Source organism: Lepeophtheirus salmonis, chromosome 4 (assembly GCF_016086655.4).
Source record: "Lepeophtheirus salmonis chromosome 4, UVic_Lsal_1.4, whole genome shotgun sequence".
Classification (NCBI taxonomy): domain Eukaryota; kingdom Metazoa; phylum Arthropoda; class Copepoda; order Siphonostomatoida; family Caligidae; genus Lepeophtheirus; species Lepeophtheirus salmonis.
Window position 1 is genome coordinate 7,352,128 of NC_052134.2, and position 24,332 is coordinate 7,376,459.

Below are 24,332 nucleotides of genomic sequence, written 5' to 3' on the forward strand. Positions count from 1 at the left end.
ACATTTATATTAAATAGCATTCCTTAAAATGTGAAAACGATTTTTTAAATAATGGAAGGCGATTTTCCCAGGCAAATAATCCCCCCGACGAAAACATTCCAAATTAATGCGAGCTTTCCTAGATCCATTTTCCTAACAGAAAACTGACAAGTGTTGTGTCAGTCCATCTTTAGGATTTATCCCAGTCCAGTACAGTTCCCATCCGGTCCAGGTACACTAGTCGGTCCTTAAAGAAGGTTAAATCGATCCTTTGTGACGTCTATTAGGATGTATTTTCTTTTTTTTTTTAATTATTCCGTTATACGAATAGAATAGAATAAATTATATACCTAAGTAATAATATAATCAGTTTTTATTATATTGGATTATAACAAACAAAAAAATTGCAAATGATGTGCAATAATCTTAATACATACTTCATATATCTGATTTGGCTTAATAAACCATCGATATTTTTATGAAAAATTCCAAGGACCGACAGCAGTTAAGGACCTGCCCCTTTGATCGACAGTCCTAAGGAATCATAGGAACGGTCCCAAGACTGGAGTGGACGGACCCGACCTGACGCAGAACTAAAATAAACTCGAACTCGAAAATTATGACTCAAAGCCAACACTAATAAAAATATTTGTCTTCTTACTTATGAAGGCGAAGAAGTGAGTTTGAATATTTTCAACTATTCCTTCTTTGTCTTTGATGTTGATTGCCGATTGGTTGGTTCTACATATTATGATATAGTCCTGTTTTCGTTTGTTATTGCCTTTTATTTGTGTATTATTTATCTTTTTTTTTTTTGTATTCCTACCTTCTTTTGAGTGTGAGAAAACACAGTGAAAAGGGAATGGGGTAGGAGAAATGATTTATAAAGAAAATAAATTAAAAAGCAAACAACATCTCCTCTACCTATATATGGCGCGTCAACATAAAAACAATCTTGAGCAAAAATCAAGAGAAAGAGAAAAATCCTTATTAATGGTCGTACTTTATTTTAGTGATGAGACGACTCCAAAAAAATTCAAATATAAATTTTAATAATTAAATTATTTTTCATAAATTCATAACTATTTGCAAAATATTTGAAAACCCCAAAAATAAAATTGAATTTTTTATAGAAACCACAGTTGCTCACATTTTTTTTTTAAATCCACAGCTATTCACTAACAATGCATTTTTTATTTATTTACTATTTCAAAATTGCTCATAAAACTTGCTATTTTTAGTTTTTTTATTGTCCTCAGAGGAAAAGATCTTTGTACATAGAGCAAACAAATATTAATACGAAATTGGAGGCACAGTCCAATGGATACCCATAAAGAAACGAAATCTTATCAAAATTATTATTTAGGATTTCACAGTTAGATGGATGCATGCATAAATACTCAAATGGTCAATCCCTTATATAAAAAGTATACACTACATATATATTTAAAGTATGCAATGACTTTTATTTATTGGTTTATAACTACATATCATCTCTTACTTTGGAATGTAGACGTTAAATGTAAAATAGTTGTCCATTTGACAGGATCGCAAAGGGGTTCTTTGACCACATACATGCAAATATTATAATGTATTTGTAGAATTTAAATATATTAATGGTATAAATTATAGAATAGTTACAGAATAGTTGAATACAAAAAAAGTATTGGAGGGATTTAGCTTAATGGACAACGCGGCTTAAACTCAATGAGCCATACTCGAATACAATACTGTATGTTGTATATGGACTTCAAAGACAATTTCTAGGCCAGGTGGAGTAATCGTAATACTCTAGGGACTAATTGATGAACAAGAATAGCCACTAGGCGACCTCTATCATATCAAAAACTGACGTAATTTTAAATTTTAAACATTAAGAGAAAGTTAAATTTCTGTTTAAAAATTCAAATTACTCCAGTGTGTATCATTTTCTTGTAATATAAACTTCGCTTTGAGTTTGGATTTTTCACCTTTTATAATTTTTTTATAGTCATGGTTATCAATACAATCCTATTGAGTTTTGCCGTGATACTAGCGTCCTGCATCTGCAGAAAAGTAGTGCCAGACGTTTATCAGTTCCTTTAATTGGGGAGATATGATATTGTTGTAAGAGACTTTCAAGATTCACGCCAAAAAAAAGAAAAGAAAAAGAATCAAAAATATAGAGTGTTTAATGATTAGATAACTTCGCGTAGTACTCATCCAGTACGTTTATGGAGTGTCGTAATCACGGTTAGTTATTGATGGGTAGATTGGAGGATGGACTAAGGATAACTCACTATTAATAGAGCTGATGAATACTGCAATTTGTTGTTAGCTGTGTATTCAGCTACTTATTTTCCCCTTATCAGTGTTTTGAACGCTGATTGGGCAAATTCTGTTTTGTACTTGTTAAGATGTGAACAATTATTGACTGATGATTCCATAGTTGTGAAGACGTGGCCCAGAATTGGCCTTTTTTCTCTTTCTTTTCGGAGGAAAGATTACCACATACACTAAAGTTAACGACGCGTGGTATAGCAGAAATTTGAAACAAAAATGCTTTACTCATAAGATGCTCTGGCACTTGGGGCTATCTATGTTCTTTGAGAGGGATTATCTTAACTTCTTTTACTGGAGAGAAGAGGGTATTGGTCCTTGTATTGCCCACAAACCCTGCTGACACCTTTGTATTACTTAAAAATATTTGATGTTCAATTGATCCACATATGTATAATCCATGGAAAATTCTCTTTTCATGAGAGCATATCTCATTTTTTTTTCCACCTATGTATATGCCTAATACATAGGTACATATTTCAAGTGGCATCTGTCAAATGGAGTACAGATGTGTTTTGATCCCATTTGTTCTTCATTTTCGACTTTTGTGTAGGTACTACATACGTAGTAAGTAAAGGAAATTAGTTTAGTCTCTTTATGAGTAAGTCGTGCTTAAATGTCATTTTGTACAAGTTGCAAAATAAATATATGTAGAATGAAGAATTGACAGTCCATGTGAAAAGTATTTAGATTGCAAATATTGAAATTCCATTAAATGTTCGATGTGTAAGGGATGCATTTTTTGGGATTACTACTCAATTGTGGGAAGTACTATTTGTCACACTAAATAATTATACTCCAAGGGACCACGGTTCCATCATTCGTTTCGATACTGGTGTTGGGGTTCGGTATAAGACCGAATTAATTCGGTTCGAACTGGTCTCGTATTAAAATTCCGTTTAAAAGTGATGTATGACTTTTTTTAGAAAAGGGAATTTTGTTCACCGTTTCAAACTCCGGTCTGAATCAAAATATTGGTCCAATTCCTTTTTAAAATATATCTTAAGACCTAATCAAAAAATAATTTGGTCTCGTGTTGAGTCTCAACACTACCAGATAAATCATACATTTCAGAATGGTGAAGTAAAATTATTTATTCATGTAACCAGTCTAGTCCCCATTAAATTTTTGGGATACTGAAAACTCGGCAAGTGTACATATTTCGAGCTTTACACTAGTGTGGTTGGGGTTCGTCAATTTCCTCCCTTGGTTGAAGTAGTCCGGAAATATGAAATGATAGTATACGTATTATGCCCTTGTCTGCCAACAGAGTGTATCTTACTAAAATCACATTTAAAAAAATAGTATTTATTCTTATAATAGAAGGGTTTTGGAAGGTTGGCTCAGACCTGAAACTCAAGATACCTGGAGTAAAGACGACGTTTTTTCTTTTCCCAAATGAGTCATTTTTTTTATATTACAGAGTGACACATAAGTCTAAAGACAGAAAATTCAACTTAATATTTCTTCTAGACGGGTGTATATTTATTTAAGTTTGTTGGTTACATGTGATTCAATCAACCTCTATCGTTGCTTGTTGTTAAGCAAACTTTTTTCTAAAACGTGTTCTTGAGCCTCTAACGACGACATCATGAATCCGAAGCGCGCCTTCATTTGGAAGGAAGAGAAGTGGGGCCATTACTTTAGTCCCTGAAAGACCTCAATGTGTCCAAACCATCGGTCTACTGCACGATCAAGCGGTACAAGGAGACCGGGAGTGTTGATGACAGGCATGAGGACACCCAGGTTGATTGAGACGACGAGGTCGAAGATCAACCGCATGAAGCCGTGTCGGCTACAAAAGCGGGAACTTCTCAGCGAGGCCACAATGGCCAAGAAGCTAATGAAATTCCTCAATTCTTGTACGCACGTTTCAATCATTTGAACTTACGAGAAGATTTTCAGAATGGAGCTTACTTACAACAGCTATAACAATCGGTTGCTGGGTTGAAGTATCGGGGACAATCGCCAGCCTTGTTGATGTTCCGGTTTGGCGTCATCTCTGGTGGATGAAGACATCCTTGATCTTCATTTCCGAGGGTGTAATGGTCAATCTGGACATGTTACAGTCCAAATTATTTCCCTGGATCCAGGATCAGCACTGGGAAGGCTCTTACTTGTTCCAGCAGGACGGAAAGTGTGTGAAAAGGTGGTGCCAAACCACCTTTTGGATCATTTTGCAGAAATATTGTTTTCCCAGACATGTACTGTAAAACCTGCTCTAACGACCACTTGCTTTAAGCTTGTCACCGTACTAAGCAGTAACATGTAGTTTTTAAATATTAGAACTGTTAGTCATCTTCACTAAGGGGTCCCTTTTTATGTTTTCTTTATCTCGCCCCTTAATGCAGGTTTGACTGATATGACTGTTGTCATTATTAAATTAAGCTCTTTGAGACGTACAAATTGCATCGTTGACAGTGTGTATGTATCTCAATATGTCTATGTGGAAATTAAAGCGTATTATAATTGGGACTTATAAAATATCATGCATGCAGAGTAGTATTTAAATATAAATATGTATTTGATGTTTCATTCGATAACTTATAAATTGCATCATACTGAATCTCTTTTTATCATTTCTTAAATAAATCATTATAATCCCTCTTAGTAATTCCTAGAAGCTTGCTTTCTAAACATAAATTGACTATCAGTCGATGACAATTATTATTGTTATCTCAATATACTTTGTCAGTAGAAGCTCCTGAATTGTTCTTAGTTTAGTCGCGTGCTCCATAAAACTTTTTTAATAAAGAAAAATCCTACATAAGATAACTTGTGGTGGATGTTTGAGGTCATTATGTGTGGCGTTGCTAGAAAAATGTTGGGAATTAGTCATTTATTCAAAATATTTACAATCCAAGAAACATTATTATGCTAATATGTGTTTATGAGTTATCCCGAAAACAGTCTTGAACAAATATCAGGAAAATAAGAAATGTACAATTAAGTTTTTTACATCTTACAACACATTCTTTCGATACTTTAAGTACCATTAGTTAATAATTTATTTTTATAAATTGACAAAAGTTTGGACGAAGAATACAAAAATCATTCTAGCCTGATTTTGTTTTGACGTACCACAGAGTTGGGACGAAATCAAGGAAACCAATTTTTCATTTTTTTCACATGAGCTTATTTAGCTATATTTTGTATTGAACATGTCTTCCTTCACAATCAATATCACCCTCGACGCCGAGAAACAGATTTGCAGTACCACGCTGTTATGATGGCCGCTCGGAGCGAATCAAAATTAGAATGAAAGGTACGCCAGACTTTTTTCTCTGAGATGCCTCGAACTAAGAAGTATAGGGGCTGAGGTCAAGGCTGGAGGAGGGCACCGCGGTGGCAGGCCAGAAGTCACCCATATTGTTACTACAGAATTTCAGGTTCTTCTTATCTGTATGGAACTCTATTGAAGTGTTGTCTCAGTCCTTATTTAGGACTGTAGACTACAGTTCAGTCCTGCATACCATTCCTAGAGACTTTTAAAGTTCGGCCTTTCATGACGTCACTCAACTTTATTTCTCCTTTTAATCCATTATAAGACTGATGGTCTTAAGGACCGGTCATATGACTGGACTGGACCGAATAAACAAGGACTTACATAATACTACTGATGTTGTAGGCAGATGGAGATGTCTAGGGTCTCAGATATCTTTTTGGCACAAACACTGGCGCGGAGGAGATTAATCAAGCGTTGCGTTTTTTTTTTGTTTTTGTTTTTTCTTGTTGCTCTGACTTTTTACACTTTCAGAGACATGGGATACAAACAAAAATTGTTTATTTTGGTTTCAGCTGACGTGTAGTTGTGGAATTAATCTTAGATATTAAAATAAAATGGGTATAAAATCGTAATTCAATGTTACTGCAAGTTTTGAGTCCTCACATTGTATATGAATTTCCTCTTAGACTCCTTCTCAGTACAGCTTTGTAGGATTTGTGTCGGTCCTAATTTATTTGGTCTAGCTCAGTCCAGTCTTAGGAAAGGCCCTATCAGTCCTTCGGATAGTCAGTACTAAAACTGATTAAAAAAGATGGAATAAAGTTGAGTGAAGGGCCGAACTTAATCAGTTTTCGGACTGATATGCAGGACTGGACCGATACTACTGAACTGGAAAGACCCGCAGCAGTTCTCAGTCCTAAATAAGAAACCACACAACACTACTGTAGTGGGATTTATTCACCTATCCCATGGATAGCCTTCATGTCGCTGTTGTTTCCAATATACATACAATTGCCCATTGACCTATGATTAATTTGAAAGGAATGTGTAATGGAAGAGGGGAATGCAGGTGAATGACGTCAATTGTGACATATAAGGGGGAGGGGGGGTTATGAAGTTTTTCCTTTTATCATCCTGATTTTCCTTTGAATTTAATATACTTTATAAATGATATATGTACTAGAAGTAGTTCGTTTAGCATTCTCATATCTTTACAAACATAACATTGATTGACTGTTTATTGGTATGTCTTAATTAATTTATCTCCTAATTTGTGTTTTTTCTGGAGTGACATATAAGTATATTATTGTATTTATTAATGCACGATGTGTGTGGGATAATAACTATGGGTAACCGGTCTATTCATAATTATTATAGACTTATCTCATTTTGGGAAGAGATGTGTGATTTTAAATAATATGTAGGTAGTAGGATTTTTATCTCGGGATCCCGTTTTCCCCGGGGTTTATCGAGGTTTTACACCTACAAGAAATGCTGGGGAATTCCTGTATTTGAATATTTCATGATACGAGGAGGGGTACCAGAAATACTCGAGCAAACAAAGAAAAAAATGATTTTTTTAACGTAACCTCCTTTCAGCTCTATACATTTTTCCAGCTTTGTTCAAAAATTTCGATACCCGGTTTTATAATAAAAACCGTCTTACTCCTCAAAATAACCATTATCTGCCGGAATCCCTTCTTCAATGTTTAAGTTTAGGGAACAGAAAATAATTCGAGAGGGCTACATCTGGAGAATAGGGTTATGACTTAGCAATTCAAACTTGAGTTAATTAACTTTGGTCATTGTGACAACGAACTGGTCTTGATGAAACAGCAGATTATTTCTGGTCAAATGAGGTCGCTTTTTCTTGATTTCTTCACTCAAACGTGCAATATATTCCTATAATATTCGCCGTTGATAGTTTTTCCTTTTTCAAGATAGTCAATGTAAATTATCCCAGGTAGATACCAAAAAAACTGACGCCATGACCTTGCCTGCAGATGAAACGGTTTTCGACTTTTTAGTCCATTGTTTTGATTGTTTCATTGTCTCAGGTGTGAAGTGATAAATCCATGCTTCATCCATTGCTATGAAACGGTGCAAAAATTATGCTTATTATCATTATGACTTGAAGGTTTGAGAAAGTTTCATAAATTGTCGGCCTTTGTATAGTCGAGTTTTTATAAAGTTTGATTAATTAAATAATAAAAAGACTAACGCAATTAATGAATCCAAATATCGTGAAAATATTTGATTTGTAATAAAGGATGAATTTAATTGTTATGATGAAAAAACTTCACCTTGAGTAATGATTTTGTTGACCCCCTTATTTTTTTTAAATGTTGTAGGTCAATAATGTGTTATGATTATTTTGTAGTCATAACATCAGTTAATTTTTCTCTTTGTTTAATTCTTTCCCCCAAAGGTCAATTTTATGTTCTAGTTGTTTCTGTTTAACATAACAGAAAATCAGTCACTAACGCAGTACAGGACATTGCCCAGAATTATTAAGCGTCAACGTGCAGACAAAATTTGGTGTTTTAATATAGAAGATAAGTCCACATAAAATCATTAGTGTTACGCTACGTTTTGTATGAGCACACCCATCCTGGCCACACTTTATACATAGATGTTCTCTCCCCAATATCAAAATAATTATGACAATAATTGATAACAGATTTAGAAAATAAAAACACTCTTCAGGTTGTCAAGAACAGCAACGAAACTCGCACGCTAAAAATAGAAAGTTACTCCCCTTTTCTTTTGAATATGAGGCACTGGAAAAAACAACTCAGGGGCACAGTCAGTGGCGGTCCTATCTGTTATGACGCTCTGGGTGAAACTCACCTGCATTGACCTATAATAGGAAAACAGAACCAAAGGAAATGAATGAGAATAAAGAGTCCCTGGGCCCCTGAGACATCAGCACCACGAAACTTAAATAAATTGATGAGGTTTATTGAGAAAAATACATATAAAGTCGAGTTGATTTTTTTTTTTTTTTTTAATATTTGAAAATCCAGCCACCATTTGAATTGAGTAGACCCTATTCGAATCAATACTAATTTAATTAACATTCCTACTTGCAATTATATTACATGCTTGCTCCTTGCACAGTAAATAAGAAAACATTGATTGTGGTGCGTCAAAACCAAAGAACTCTTAATACAAATCAAGGATTCCCAAGTTATTGTTTTACTTCATAAATAATTATAAGCGGTATTTTATTTCAGTGAATTTAAAGACAAGACAGATCCACATTTTCGGTTTGGATCTTCAAACGCAAATATTAGAGAAAATTTCGGGTACCCGATATTTCAACTTTTCAAAATAATATGGATTTTCTAGAAATTTTATGAGTGTTTTTCTTTAAGTTTGGACATAATTCAAATATATTGCGAGGTTGCGGGGTTTAATTAAATCATGAATTGTTCCGATATTTTTTCATTGATTATTTTCAAAATTATAATAACCATTTTCTTGAATATAATGGATTGAAGCCGAGAGGAGGAAGAGAGGAATAATGATACAAAGGGATGAGTTAAATGAGATGGAATTTTGTGGCTATCACGCAGAGTATAATACTTATGTATGTATTGTAGATGAAAGAATCGTTTTCTTTCTCTTTCTATCTCTAGAACTTATAATTTTATGTGTGTTTTTTTTTTTGTAGCAGGTGTTACTTATTCATCATTATTTATTTTACAAAGGGGTTGAAGAACATACAACATGTATTGACTCCTTCTCATATTATTTTCATCTTTTTACCTGATGAGGATTTGCTGATGACCCCATCATCCATAAGGACTTCAAATAATAACTATATAGGGCTCATATTTACAAAAACAACATAAAATCCGTAATTTTATATGTCTTGAGGCTTACTCTATATAATTGCCCTCAGCCTCCATCACGGTATCTGAAGCGGAGCAGGTCTTGATGACAAAGTCTCTGGGAATGGATGCGAAGCGCTCCTTGATGGTAGCCACCAGAATTGCCTTAGTTCTGGGCGTCTATTAGTGTGTGCCTCAAAGTAGCCATAGACAAAATAATCCATCGGATTAATATGGGGGGGCCTGATCCTTGGTCATGAGCAAATCGAAGTTTTCTTCAATCTTTACTGTCTTGTCACTGCCTTCAAGTTGAGAGCACTGGTCAATGATGGTACGCACCTTCTCGATGAACTGCGAATCCCTGGTCTTCCTGTGACATCCATGACTTCGGAATAGTACTCTTTAAATCCTCCCATTTCTTCCTAGTTTCCTGGATGTAATGTGTTTTTTTTAACCCCAGTTGTGTTACAAGCCTCACAGTTGCTGATTCCTCCTCGTTTTTTCAATTAGATATGTTACATAACTACGACGCATCTCCGTTCTTTCTCTCTGAACTGAATCTCCAAGTATAGTTCTTTCATAGCGACGAAAATTAGTCTGAATGAATCTGTTTTGTATGTATATTATGCGGGATTTAAATGAAAATTGATATAACGACGACATTTGGTCCCAGGGCGACTCAAAGAGGGTGTGGATTTCATCTTCGAATCTTGTATATACATGAATTATCTATAATAAATACGTACATACATATAAAAGTTCCTCTTTATAACCCATCATAGTAATATCTATAAAAAAATATCGAGTAAAATATTTTTAGATATTATAAATATTGCCTTCGTCGTTTCAGTAGGGAAAATAAATTGAATGAGAGCCAAATAAATGTGACAGTTAAGAATTATCATCTTTTTTTTTAACGTTAAACATGATAATAATTTAAGTTAGAAAGTTCAGCAAAAAAATATATATTTCTATTCTATATGTATATAAATTTTTTTTTAATCAATTATACCTACTCCACATTCTATATTAATCCAAGTGTATTCATTTATATCTGATCGTAATCTATAGTAATTAAGGTATATATTTTTTTCTGTTTGACAGTCTAATGGACTTTTATTTACATCATGTTTTTGAGTAGGTATTTATAAATTTATAAATAGTGAAATGCAATTCGTAGCCCTCAGGTTCTATTAATGTACATATTTCTTTATTCGACTGTAGTTAGTAGTAAACCTTGAGACTTCAATGAATGTTTCTTTTATTGTTCAATCGAAAATCCTTGGTTCACATAAATAAACCTTTATATTTGTTCTGTATTATTATCATGCCTCGTTTTGTTGATGATGATGATTTAATTGACTCTCAAGTAGTGTGTGAGATACAATTTCATCCGATCGATGGATCAATCAATTCTTAAGGAGTAGTTATTAATAGACAATCCTTTGTCTTTGTATGAAAAACATCAGTGTTATCTTAAAGGGATGTACCCAGGGAGTGGACTGGAGGGACCATAGCTTCCTCCCCAATTAAGGAATTTTTGCATAATTTTCTAGAAAAAAAAAATCGGCAAATTATGCTACAGAGCAAAAAAAAATATATTTTTTTGTGAATAGCTGTGGATTTTGAATTTTTTTTTTTTTTGTAAAAATTGAATTTTCCATGAATATCTATGGATTTTTGAAGAAGAAAAAATTCTAAAAAATTGAATTTTTCAAATTTTTGATCAAAATAATTTATTTTTTCTAATTAATTTTTGAAAAAAAGATTCTAAAAAATTTAATATTTCAAATTTTAATTTTTTTCTTAAAAAAATCAAAAATGAAATCCTGCGGGACCCCTTGTCATAGAGAAAGTATTACTGCCCCTAAATCCAAATTGAGACAAAGCTTGTTTCTTTCACAGACAATTAGAAAACATTGATTTTAAGTCGTCAATACAAAAGCAATCTTCCATACAAATCTAGGATGCTCAAGTTATGATTTTACTTCATAAATAAATATAAATGGTATTTTATTTAATTGAATATAAAGATGTAAATATTCGAGTAAATTTTGAGTACCCAAACTTTTGGATCCAAAGCCAAAGTTGGACAATACTTGTCCCGAAATTATGACTGTTTTACCCGATGTATGGACATCAATAAAATAGGATCCGAATTAAGATCCTTAAAAGTTTGTGTAGTCAAAGTCGGTTTGGGTGTCAGATCTTTTTGGATAAGGATCCATGGATACATATACGACGTCTGGAAAAAATACAATTTTTGTTTACATGCAAATGTTTTGTTCAAGTTGCAACTTGTATTAGTAGATTGTACAAGTTGAAAACAAACAAAAAGTGATGGATACTTTAAAATGAAGAAATACAAAAACCTACTCGCGGTGAGGATATTGCAATGGATGAATATTTCATGGATGGTCAATTTCTAAAAGATGTAGACATTGACTATTTTTTTCTAGAAATTACTAATTGATTTAAAAACATATTATGACGTCCAAATTCACACAGTTATATTATCATATGATAGCCAAGTAATTTGAATAGAGCAAAACGAAATGTAAGCATCAATAAGTAGTTGCAAATTAAAATGACTGATGTTTGCAATTTAATAAGACGTACAAATTTTAACATACTATAAGATATTTTTATATACAAGTTGTACCGTGTACTCAAAATTATATAATTGTATCCGCTTAAGCCGGATCTTAAAGGACCGACAAAATATGTCCACCATAAAAGAAATCCGCCTTATCAAATTAATTATATACTATTAAAGTATATAATTAATTTAGAACTTTCATAAATGTCCACCATATAAAGCGTTGATGCTTTAATCGTTCTTATATTAATCTCTACATAAATATATATGACTTTATGTGGGGGGTTAAGTCATAACAATTAATAACTCACAACAATATTTGAATTTCATTATTTATATCCCTAAGATAACAAAAATTGCCCTCCTGTTACGAATTTTATTAGACGTGTTTCTATTATAAAATTGATCAGATTATTTGTGAGGGAATTATTTTTGAAAAGAGTGACTAACCATTAGTATTGTATTTTGGTCTGGACCGGTCTCGTAGGAAAGCTTGGGGTCTGAACGCGCCCCACTAAAGCAATAGTGGGTCTTTTATATATGAAATGTTGCCTTCATGTAATAAAAAAAACTACCTGTTCCATGATTTAAATATTATTTTTCAAACTAGAAAAAATCAGTCGTACTCAGGGCATGTGTTGATTTTTTTTTTTTTTTTGAGTGGGGGTGTTAATTCCCTGCTGACATCAGATTTTTTGTGACTCTGATGCTCGGTGCATTTTGTAGCTCGGATAAAAAGATTGGCCATTTTCAAGTTTCCAATAGATTCTCCTGCAATAAAAAATCCAAGCTAAAGACCTGGATGCTGGAGGAATTCCAGAATCTGCCAAAGGGGACTGCCATCAAGACATCATACCGTTTCCGAGGTGGAGTTGAGGGCATTATTTACGCCAAAGGCGATTATATTGAATTATAATCATAATAATAAAAATATTAAGCTTTCATTTGCCATTGATTTGTACCGAAATCGGATGGTTCATTTAGTAAAAATCCAAATGGAAAATGGTTATTTGCACTTTGAGTAAACAATGGAAGGAATAAATCCATCTGTTTTGCCTCTCCAGAGCTCTTTGGTTGGTTCTGAAAACAAAGAGTGGAACACACATGTAAAGTATTTCTACATGTACAGCTGATATGTAGGACTGTATTGTCCTCGTGTGTTTGTTTTTATTTTATGTTTGCAAAATAGGGGATATGGTTGACATTACATATTCTCATTTTACTCTTATGTACATACATACATACATTCATATATATTTATAATGCCTTATTTAATTAACTCACAGCATGGTAAATAAGCTGGATGTTACTACATAGTAGGGTTTCTCATTTCCCGGGATGATGTCTTTTTGGAGGAAGGGTCCTTGGGAGTACATTTTTAAATGACTGGTTCCCGTTTGTACTTACCTGTATATATAATAAATACTATTCGGAATCGCAAATTAAAAATTATTATCCGGATGCCGATTCCGATTGATCGTCTCATCACTAATGAATAAATTTTAAGCTATCTCTGAAACACACAATTATTCTTCATTTTATCAATATCACTGGTGTTCTGTCCTTATATATGACTGAGGACTAAAGCCCGTTCCGTCGGTCCTTGATTACGTCACTCAAATTTATGTCTTCTCTTTCAATCAGTTCTAGTTAGTGTTGGATCGGTCCTAGGACTGATTTCCTAATCAGTTTTTTTTTTTTAATCATTCAACGATATTAAGGTCCGATTGGTCGATCCTTCAGTCCATGCTATCTTTCTATTTCCTCACTCCTGGCTAGGAGATGAAGAATATAAGAACTACAAAAAGTATATGAATGATAGCTTCAATGTATAATACTTGAGTATACGTCATTATGCTAGCCACACACTTTCTACTTTAAACTTCAGGTGTTTTGCCTTATTGAAAGAGACTATACTACAACAGCTAAAATGACGTAGTTACTTACTACGTCATTTCAACTGTTGTAGTTAGCATAAATGCCCGAGAAGGATCGGTTCTAGGACTGACACATTTTATTTGGATTTGACTGATGATAGCATTGGAGTCTTTTTTGGTTTTTTAGACCGACTCAACACTGGTTATAGTACTGATAGAAATCATGCCAAGAAAACAGGTTTTCCCGGGCAGGATCCCGAGAGAGAAGCCCCTAATATGTATGTATGTGGATTATTTTTTGTACATAATAGTATTTGTTTACCATCCTAACCTAGCATGGATCATACTGTCTGTTATTTTCGACTTGTAATAGAATTAAATTGACATTGCACATTCTTTCATAATGAGAAAAGGTGAAGAGAAAAAAACATTTTAAAAAAAACAGGGAAAAGGAGAATTTTGAGAATGTTTTGAATCTTTGATCTTTTTACACTCTTTTTACTTTTTTTAATGAAAATTCCTAAATCTTTCAAACTAATAATAACATCACAGCCATTATTTATTAATTGAGCGGGTACTTACTGGAGCATTAAATCCTTAGATTTCTTCTCCTTCTACAATAATTATTATTCCTTTGTTCGCAAAAGGATTCTTTCAAATAATGATGATTATGGTTGATGAAGATGATTAAAAAACCATTTCATTTTTTATTTTTAAATAAACTCAACTTCAAATCCATTAAAAGGTTTCCCTTTTTATTTATTTTTAAAGGAAAGTGATTCTTTTACAAACTCATATTCCTTAATAATCCCCTTATAGTTATAAATACATTTTCATTGTTTGTTTTTGATAATATCATGAACGTCGTTTAATCCAAAATGGTGGATTTGTTGTTGTTCATATTCCTTACTTTTATTCCTCATATATTTACTCAACTAACAAAACATTGAATGCATTTTATTATCAGTCTGTTTTTATTTCCCTGTTCTGAACGTTGATTGGTTAAATACGAACTACATATCTCATGTTAAAGAACAGTAAATATTTTCAACACTTATTCAAGAATATTTAAAGTGTTGGGAATAATTGTCCAACTATCAACTGTTTTTGGAGCTTATTTTCCGTTTTTATTTGAGCGATAAGTATGTGATATGTTCAATGACATTTACGGTTTTTAGAAATGGGTATGACTGCACTATAGAGGAGTGTTTTCCATAGTGAGGGTCGCGGGACACAACGGAGGGGCGCGAAATAATGTCCAAAAAATAAGAATATAATTTAAATTGGGGAATTAAAACTTAAATAATAATGATGAATGTAAATATATTTCAAGTCTCTCCTGTATCATTTTAAACAGTATTTCCCTGTAGATAGTGCTCCAAGAAAAGAGGTCATTCAACTCAAATTATGCAGCAGAGGAAAGTTTAAATTTTTGAAACTTAACCAAGTAATCCAATAGCATAAAATTAACTCCAAATTGTATATCCATTTTTCAGTTAGAGTTGTCGGGGCCGCACATTGTCTAGCCACATATTTTAAGGTTTGATGTTTGGAAACCACTGCCATAGAGAATAAAAAGGGCGAAAAAAGTATTTAATGAGGAAGTTGTTATTGACTCAGGGGGTTTCAGCTGTTGTCGGGATGTTTATGCTCTGTGGGCAAAGTCTTCAAGGGTTCCTTTACACTCACTCCTAGTGTGGAGTAAATAAGTTTTAAAACTGGACAATTTACAGAAGATGGCAAGTTGTCAAAGAATATATAAGTATACCATAGGCATGAGTCTTGCTAACTTCATCATTTGAAAGGGATTATCCCCTAAAATTATCAACACCTATTTATATAATTACTTATATAAATAGGTTTATTATATATAGGGTGGGTGGGGGTCTAGCGTTGCAGGGTTGAATGCAGGGGAATAGAAACAAAAAATGAAGGTAAAAGAAAAGAGAGAGAGAGAGAGACAGAAAGATACAGAGGGGGGAAGAGATAGAGAAAAGGAACATGCTTGGTTATTTGATACGTCTGCTAAATTTCATACTGATATATTCGGCCATTTTGGATTCCATGTGTGATATCCACAAAACTAGACTTACAAATATATAAAAATGTGGGGGGTAGAAACCTTTAGGGGGGCTCAAATAACACTGAGTGTGTATTATACAGTAGGGGCATACAACAGTTGAACTGATCTTACGGGACACTAGCGCCCTCAAACTATCTTGGAATAAACTGACACATTTTATGTTGAAAGTAATTGAGTAAACATATTGGGCTATTAAATAAAACTTTTCCGTTTATTGCTAGGTACTAAACATTTATAAATATAAAAAAATACCATTTTCGAGTGGTTAAAGTGGATTATTATAAACGACCTGTCAACTTTTTTTTTAGTTCCAATATTTTATGAACCTTAAATTATAATAAAAACAATATTCTTCAACGGACATTTTCTTTTAAAATCTAAGATTTCAGAGATGAGTCGAAAAATCCATTGTAAGTACTTATTATGGTAATTATAATTGACGTCATTTAGTCTGAAAGGGTATAAATTTTATATCCCTATGTACATTGTAAATTCAATTAGGAGTATTCTATATTTAGAGGTGGTTTTTTATTGCGACAACACATTTTCTCTCAGACTATTTTTTGAGAAGAGGTAAAAGTAATTTCAAAATGAAAAAAGAACATTTTGTGTTTAAAAATAAGGATTTGTCCCTTGTTTTAAATTTAAGACTTTGAGTCAAATTCTACTGTAATAGTCAAAAAGTTCATTGAATCCGGCTAATGTACAATTAAAAAATTATGTGTGAGCACATTACATTTGAAATGCGTTTTTATAAATGATTCATAGCTCTATTTAAATTGCTATTAAGTAAATACCATTTGAGGTGGCAATCTGATGCATTTTTTAGCCCATCCGTTCTGAAGAATAACTTTTCCTAAGCTGCTGATATTATTATTATATTGTACATGAGGGTACAGCCTTTTCTACTAACTAAAAGTTATCATTGATATATACGAAACCGGATTGAATATTGTGTGTGTGCAAAAGCTATGTAACCTTGTGTATGTGTTGGGGAGTTATAATTGTAAGTCCATGTTGAACTTATAGTAGAATTAAGGATCGCGATCGGAGTAATTCTTCCATATTTCCTCGCTCATTTCATTTTCCCTCTCTTCACAGCTGCTTGTAGCTGATTTAATGAGACGCCATGACAGCTTAGATGTACCCATTCCAAACATTCTTTAAATTGTTGTTGATTCCTTATTTGTAACATGCCCAAAATGCTCCCGATTAGCTTCACTATAGATACTAGAAATGGGTGTTTGCTTGGACATGATTAACTGGTATGAGAACGGGATATTTTTTTTTATAAAAATCGATTTCCATCAGTCTCAGGCAAAATTTGGTCTGAAGATAAGATTTTTAAATTAGTTTCCAACTTTCAAAAAAAAAAAGTTTATATATATTTTTTTTTCGTATCGCCCCACGATTTGAAGAGGATTTTAATTTTCGCTCCTAGGGTTGATTCTGCGGTCAGAAACAAATATTAATCTTTAAAAAATATAGTCTGAGGGCGAGTCTCAACGCTACCTTAACAAAAATGGTTATTTAACGGATATGTTTTATTAAATCTTCCGTTGCTCCAAATACTCTAAAAACGTTGGTACTCTCATGACAAAAAGTCAAATGACTTCATATGTTCATACAGTGGACTTAAATGCCCTATCTACCGATCCATCATCCTTTGTCATGCTATCATTTTTATTAAAAATTCGTTGTACTACAGAGTAGATAACAATGAACATGGGAATGGGTTTGGTTATTACTATTAACTACTACACTCTATGTAGGGACAAGGGGTGTGGATATAATTCATTCATATATGTTTCCTTTGTCCACCACCTTCAAGGATTACCTCCTAATTAACGTCACTTCAAGAAACTGAGTTTAAAATACGTCTACTATAAAAATAATAATGTCACTTAGTAGTTTAATTCTTGATGGAATTATTTTTTTCCTTCTTCTTTTTTCCACCTTCAATTAGTTATTATTGGTAGTAGAGGGCATCTATCATACAATGTTCATCCCTCTTCAAATGATTCTTATTTCACTTGGTAGGAGCAGTAACTAACTAACTATAATACGAGCAATTACCCTCATTATAAACTCCTTCTTCATTTTCCCATCATAATACAATTATTATTGAACTACCATCTGTTGAGTGTGTTATAAATCAAACCAGGTCATATACCGGGCGAAATGAAAAATAAATACACTTGTAAAAATGAATTTTGCAAGGGCTACGTGATTTTTATATTGAAACTTCCTTCAAATTAAACTTGGAGATGATGCATTTAAGCAGATAATTTGTTTTTAAAATATATATTTGTTAGATAATAGACGTCAGAAAAGAATACGGAAACTAATACTTCACGTGATTGTGAGGAGGTTAGAAACAACCAGAGCGACCAGATACAATGTCAAAAGGAGATTTTGAAGCCTACGTAAGCATAGATAAACATTCAGAGTCAAAAGCCACCTCACTGAAAAGTAATCTGCCCCATGCAGGCCTGTAGAACGTCAAAAGGAGGATGTAATCCGAGAATAAACATACTGGCTCTGAGAGGAAGACTAAATTGGATCCCCAATTTTGTGAGAAAGGCTGTCAAGACCTCCTTACTGAAGATTCTTCAATTACCTTCAATTTTTATAAGATAAAATACCTAGAGCAATCAAAAGAAGAGGTGGAAATATCCTTCTTCAGTTTGGAGAGACCTCTTCTTTAGATATCAAAAAGTTTTTGGAGGGGAATGTGCCTTTTTGGAGAAAGTTGATGTCCCCTTCAGCATTGGCACCGAAGCCATAGCTGCATAGTAATGTTGTTTTTTTTATAAAAAAAGTCTTAATTTTCGAGAGAGAATTTTTTTTTTTTTAAATTTATTTATCTCTTCTAAAAAAACCTTTTCAGTCAAAAAAGCTCAACGGGTCACCTTTGATGACGTCATCCTTATTTAATTTGGTCCCCAGCTAGTAAATACATTCTGTTGCCGGTGTCCTATAGCCTAGATCTCAGCCCTCTGGAGTTTGCTCTTTGGTGGCAAATTGAGAACAAAGCCTCTAAACTTCGCCACCCTAACACTGACACTTGTCAAATGGTGAGAACTGCTAAGGAAAAAAATATTCATTCTACATATAATCTATTCTAAAAAAAAACTGGCCAATTAAAAAATTCAAACAATTTACATCACTAATTCTTGCTCTATTTTCGTGTACATATACATATATGTATTTAATGGAAAAGAAACAACTGCATGCCTCTCCTCCCTAGCACTCTTTGTATCATTATCATCAGCTTACTTAACTTTTCTTTCATACTCTTCTACCTATGTAACTACACGTTTACATGTTACATTCATATCTATCTATCTACGATGATTGTATAAATGTTCTAAAAACACACAACATGTGTTGTAAAACAAAAAATAAATTCATTCCTCTCGCTTTTTCTGTATACTTCTTCTCAAATATGTGGTTGATTTAATATAACTACATACTATGTTATATTTTCTCCTTAAAGCGTTCATTTTCTTTCTCCCTATCTTCTGGCTTGTAAACGGTACTTTCTGTTGGTTAGTTATATTGTCTACTACTACTTTGGTTTACGAAGAGGAGCAGTAGGTTTGTTGCCTACCTCTTAAATGAAATATATGCAGGGTACGAAGGCTATCCGTTCAGCGAAAAGGGTATTTTTCCTAACGCAATTTTCTCTTCAACCAGTTATCAAATTAAAAGTAGACTCGTAAAGCTTTCTGGATTCTAATTTATTTTATTCAATAAAATCACCTCCAGTCACAATTACAGTCACTATACTAGGCCTTAAGCGCGAGTAGGCCTTCACCACTTGGCCCTTTAGTAAATCCTGACATTCCTTCTTCATCTGACTCATAAGTTTGTCTTTTGTGTTGCAGGGGATTCTGTTGGTTTGTCGTTCGATCGTACTCCATACACAAAAATCCATCAGATTCAGATCCGACGATTTTGGAGGCCAAAAGTCCGGCGATATGAAGTCGTCAAAATTGTCATTTCGACCTTCGATCTCAGCCTAGATTGTTGTTGCCTCAAAATCACCTAAAGAGGCCTCAAATTCCCTCCTAACCTTGCAAATGAATCTCTCACTGAGTCCCAGAGTTCGAGAAATCAGGATCCAGCTCAATCCGGTCCAGTCCTAAAACTCATAATATTCGGTCCTTTATAACGTAACTTAACTGACAGTCCTAAGGACTGGTCCCAAGGACTGTATCGAATAAATAAGGACCGTCCCTTGAAAAAACACCACCCAGAATGCCCTCATTTTCACAAACATTATAATGTGTAGAGATTCTCAACCCCAATACAAATTTTTTTTTTAAACTTCAAGTACCACCTGGAGTGCCTATCAATATTTGAGAACCACGGATATAGATTAGCCCAGTTTACCCATAGAATTTTTTTAGTACAACTTGAAGTATCTTTCATTCTAAAATGTGGAACTTTTTTCTCCCGGAGAGCAGAGACGGTATGCGTTTGGCCAGAACGGGATCAAGTTTTAAACCCAAATGTAGAACCATTGCGACAACTCTAATGATTATGATTGTATTATTTCTTAAAATGTAGCCTAAAATCGGTCCCTTATAATAAAACGGCCTCAAATGGTAACATATTTACAAATATTAAATTGAATTACCTACGTCAGTTTACTGATAGCATGTGAATAATTTGTCATTATACTTAATTTAATCCTAATTGAATTACTTGTTATGTTTATAAACATTGGATGATGTAGATTGATCGAAGATGACGACTTTACTCAAAAATTGTTTTAGTTTAAGATTTAGGATTGACCGTCAAAATTTTGAGGTTCTTTCTAAATATAAATATACAAAGTAGAATATTGAAATCTCAATTGTTTTCATTACTTCTCATCTCCTGGAATGGAAATAAATGTAGTTCAATTTATTAACGAGATAAGGATCCCATCTTATTTTTGATCTAATGAGACGTTATCTTCTTTGTTTTTTGTGTCCCTTTAAAATTATTTATATCTGGGAGACAAATGACTACATATTGTGTGTGAGGAAGAAAGGGGGACCATGTTTCACTCAACTAAAGTTAAAATTCTTGGGTATTTGAACGTATACTTCAAAGTCCTCATTTTTACTCTCCGTCTTACTTGAGCACATGCATTAATTTCTAGTGTTGTGTCCGTCCTTATGTAGGACTGAAGACTACAGCAGTCCCTTTCACTTGAGTCTGGGTCTAGTTCAATACTAAAAACTTCCAAAATTTGGTCCTTGATAACGTCAATCAATTATTTGTTTAATCAGTTATAGTACTTATAGTCCCAAGGACTGGTCCCAAAGGCAGATGGAATCCGCCTTAAACTGGACCAAATAAATAAAGACAGACACAATACTCTAGGTATTGCTTTATACTTATTGTTCTCTCTTCAAGAATAAAAGAATAATGATAAAAGCTTTTGAAAATAAAAAGCCTACTCAGATTGCCAAATAGAAAAAGCCACTCCCGCCTTCGAGGACATATTTTATAGGCCTCTGAATATTTGGCTCTATATAGCTATATAATATGAAGACAAAACAATACATTTGGATTGTCTCTTTGTCCATATTTTTATACAAGACTGTTTTCATATTGATGCAGCACATATACATACTTTTGAATGGGTAACTCCTTGGTAAATGGATGTAATAGTTACTATTTATACATAGGTACGTACATAACTGCTCTGCTTCTAATGGGTCGTCGTCACTCACATTCACTTTCACTTGATGATGTACATATGTACAATAATATACTCATAAGTCATAGATGATAATCTTCCCCCATTTGGACTCCTTTTTCTGGGTGCAAGACCCGTTTCTTCTTTCATTTGAGAAAATATATTATTGAGAGAACTTCATCTACCGAACTACTCTTAATTTATTTTCTTTTTTTTTTTTTCTTGTTCATGATTGTTTAAAGGGCTGTGCTAATTAAATTATTATGAATGTTCTATTCACGTACATATAATATTAATAGGTGTACGTAGTATAATAGACTATACATATTGAGATGAGTTGAGGGGGGAGGGAGAAGGAAAAATCTTTTCGTATGTACAATTTTACTTTGTACACAATACACAACATGCTGCTACTAGAGAAGAAGAAGAAGAAGGAGGGATCCCTGGTTCGATATCAAATGATCCAGGAGCGCGTGCGCGTACGCCACCTTTTCCCCTTATTGTTATTTTTACTCTTATCATCGTTATCGTCAGCAGTTGCTCATCAGTCAATTCCAGAGTGTTGAATGTGCTGTTGTCTCTCTTAAATTACCTAGGTGGCTGTGTGTATCTGTTTAGCTCGCTGTGATTTGTTCTCTTCTCTTATTGTAACTCTGTTATTATGTGCTAAGAATGCTCATCACGGAAAAAAGTCCATCTCTGATCAACGGGGGAGGAGAGATTGAGTCCCCATTCCTGGAGCTCCGCGCTCCACCTCTCCCCAAAAAGACCCTTCATCGACATTCACAAGGGGTTCATAGGCAACCTAATGTTGATACAAAGGTAATATGCACAAGTCAGTATTTATTTTTAGGGTTCTATGTAGTTCCTTATTCCTTTACAAGTTCCGTTAAATGTCTTCTCCTTTAATTTTCTCGGCCCCCACAAATAGAAAAGAAAAAGTATAATAAGTGGGTCCCTTAAACCAGTTTTTGTTTTGTTTTTTTGCACATACCAAAAAATAAAAACTCATTTTCACATTTTTGTCTCATCCTTCTACTTTCCTATTTGGTAAAAATAGGCTATTATTACAACAAGCTTGTCTTACATATATTACCCATTGTGTAAAGTTATTCGCTAATATAAATCAAAGGAATTGTTGAATGATGAAGTCTCAATAGTAGTCATACTTTTTTCAGAGCTACATACGAGGGTAATCTGAAAAGTTTCTGACCTAACAAAGATATCAAACATTTTCTCCGTATGTTTGATTTATATTTTTCAACATAGTCTTCTCGCTACTCTATACAATTATCCCAGCAATGCTTCCATTATGCAAAATAATTGTGTGCAAAACACTTTTTGTTTTTGGCCAATTACTCCAAGTTGGATTAATTAAGACGCGTCAAATTTTAACATAATAAGCCTCTAAATGTCTACTATGGTTTGAATCTAAAATATTTAATGGCAGCTCGATAATCAATTTACTCAATTCTATTCTAATTCATATCTATTTCAAAATCCTACGCAATAATCCCTTTGTAGAAAAGAAGTTCAAGAAAGAAAATTAAAGTGAGTTGTTTTAGTAATGATGTAATAATCTTCGCTACTACGTGTATAATTTGTAGGGAATCCAAAAGGGATTTTAATATAACGTATGCATACGACATCATCATGAAAAAATAATGCAGTTGACTCTGTTGGAAATACTAATTCATTTATTTCTTACTTTTATGACTTCTTCTATGTACACTTGAATAGAGAGATTATCGTATGTAGTAGTATAACCATTTTTAGCTAACTATTAACATACATACGTGCACACTTCAGGGGCGTCCGCAGGATTATATTCTAAGGGGGACCTGGTTTAAAAACAAAAAATGGTGGAAAAATGTGAAAAACTAAATTTCAAATATTAAATCTACAGCTATTCACTTTTGGGAAAATATTAAATTTCAGTCCACAGCTATTAACAAAAAATTATATTATTTAGAAAAAATTACAAATATTAAAATTTTTGCAAAAAAGTTCAAAAATCCATAGATATTCACAAAAAAAATGGTTTTATATTGCAATTCTTGCTCTGCGGCATAATTTTCCGGAATGACGAACAAATTTTATAGTAAAAAAACAAAAAAATCCTTCATTTGGGGAAGGCTACAGCTTCACCCCCCTTGATGTAATGGGTAGGAAAGTTCTAGAGCGGTCTGAGACATTTATAATTTTTAGTGAACATAACTACATACATAGTTTGGTCTTTTAAAAAAGTCCGGTCAGGAGGCGAAATCTTTTCAAATTTTGTCGTGAGCTGTTGATATTGTTGATTTAGGTCCACATCCGTCTAGGACAAATCACATCAGACCAAACTGAATAGAAAATATTGGTACACAATTTGAAAAGGATTAAAGTTCTCTAAACGGTATGAGATCGCGGTTTGGCCCAAAATGCCAGTCCATTCTACAATTAATCAGATAAAACCAAACAGAAAGCAAGAAGTCAGTCGATGTAGTGAGACAGAAAGATCGGTCCACGGTTTGAAAAATATTTAATTTCTCTATACGGTCCGAGATCGGTCCAAATCCCTTATAGAAAAAATCACATAAAACAACCGGAAATGTAAAAATCGGTCCCGTATCGAGTCACAACACTACAAAATACATGCTTACTGCTTATTTAGAATGTGCAGTTACTTATTATAACTTAAGAATGGAAGAAGAGCATCATCAATCCCTTGCT

The 24,332-nt window shown here is 33.4% G+C and overlaps 1 protein-coding gene across 2 annotated transcripts in view; it reads left to right on the forward strand.

The window, feature by feature from the left end:
* The window catches only part of GckIII (Germinal centre kinase III), a 60,169-nt gene that overhangs the window by 14,226 nt on the left and 21,611 nt on the right, over positions 1 to 24,332 (forward strand). Inside the window, exon 1 of one of the 2 annotated variants that reach the window (XM_040710759.2) lies at positions 9,566 to 22,439. The exons of the other annotated variant lie outside the window; for it this stretch is intronic. Within the exon in view, the coding sequence (XP_040566693.1) occupies positions 22,290 to 22,439 (150 nt within the window). The 5' untranslated portion in view covers positions 9,566 to 22,289. Of the gene's footprint in view, positions 1 to 9,565; positions 22,440 to 24,332 lie in introns of those variants that run through there. 2 annotated transcript variants of the gene reach the window in all.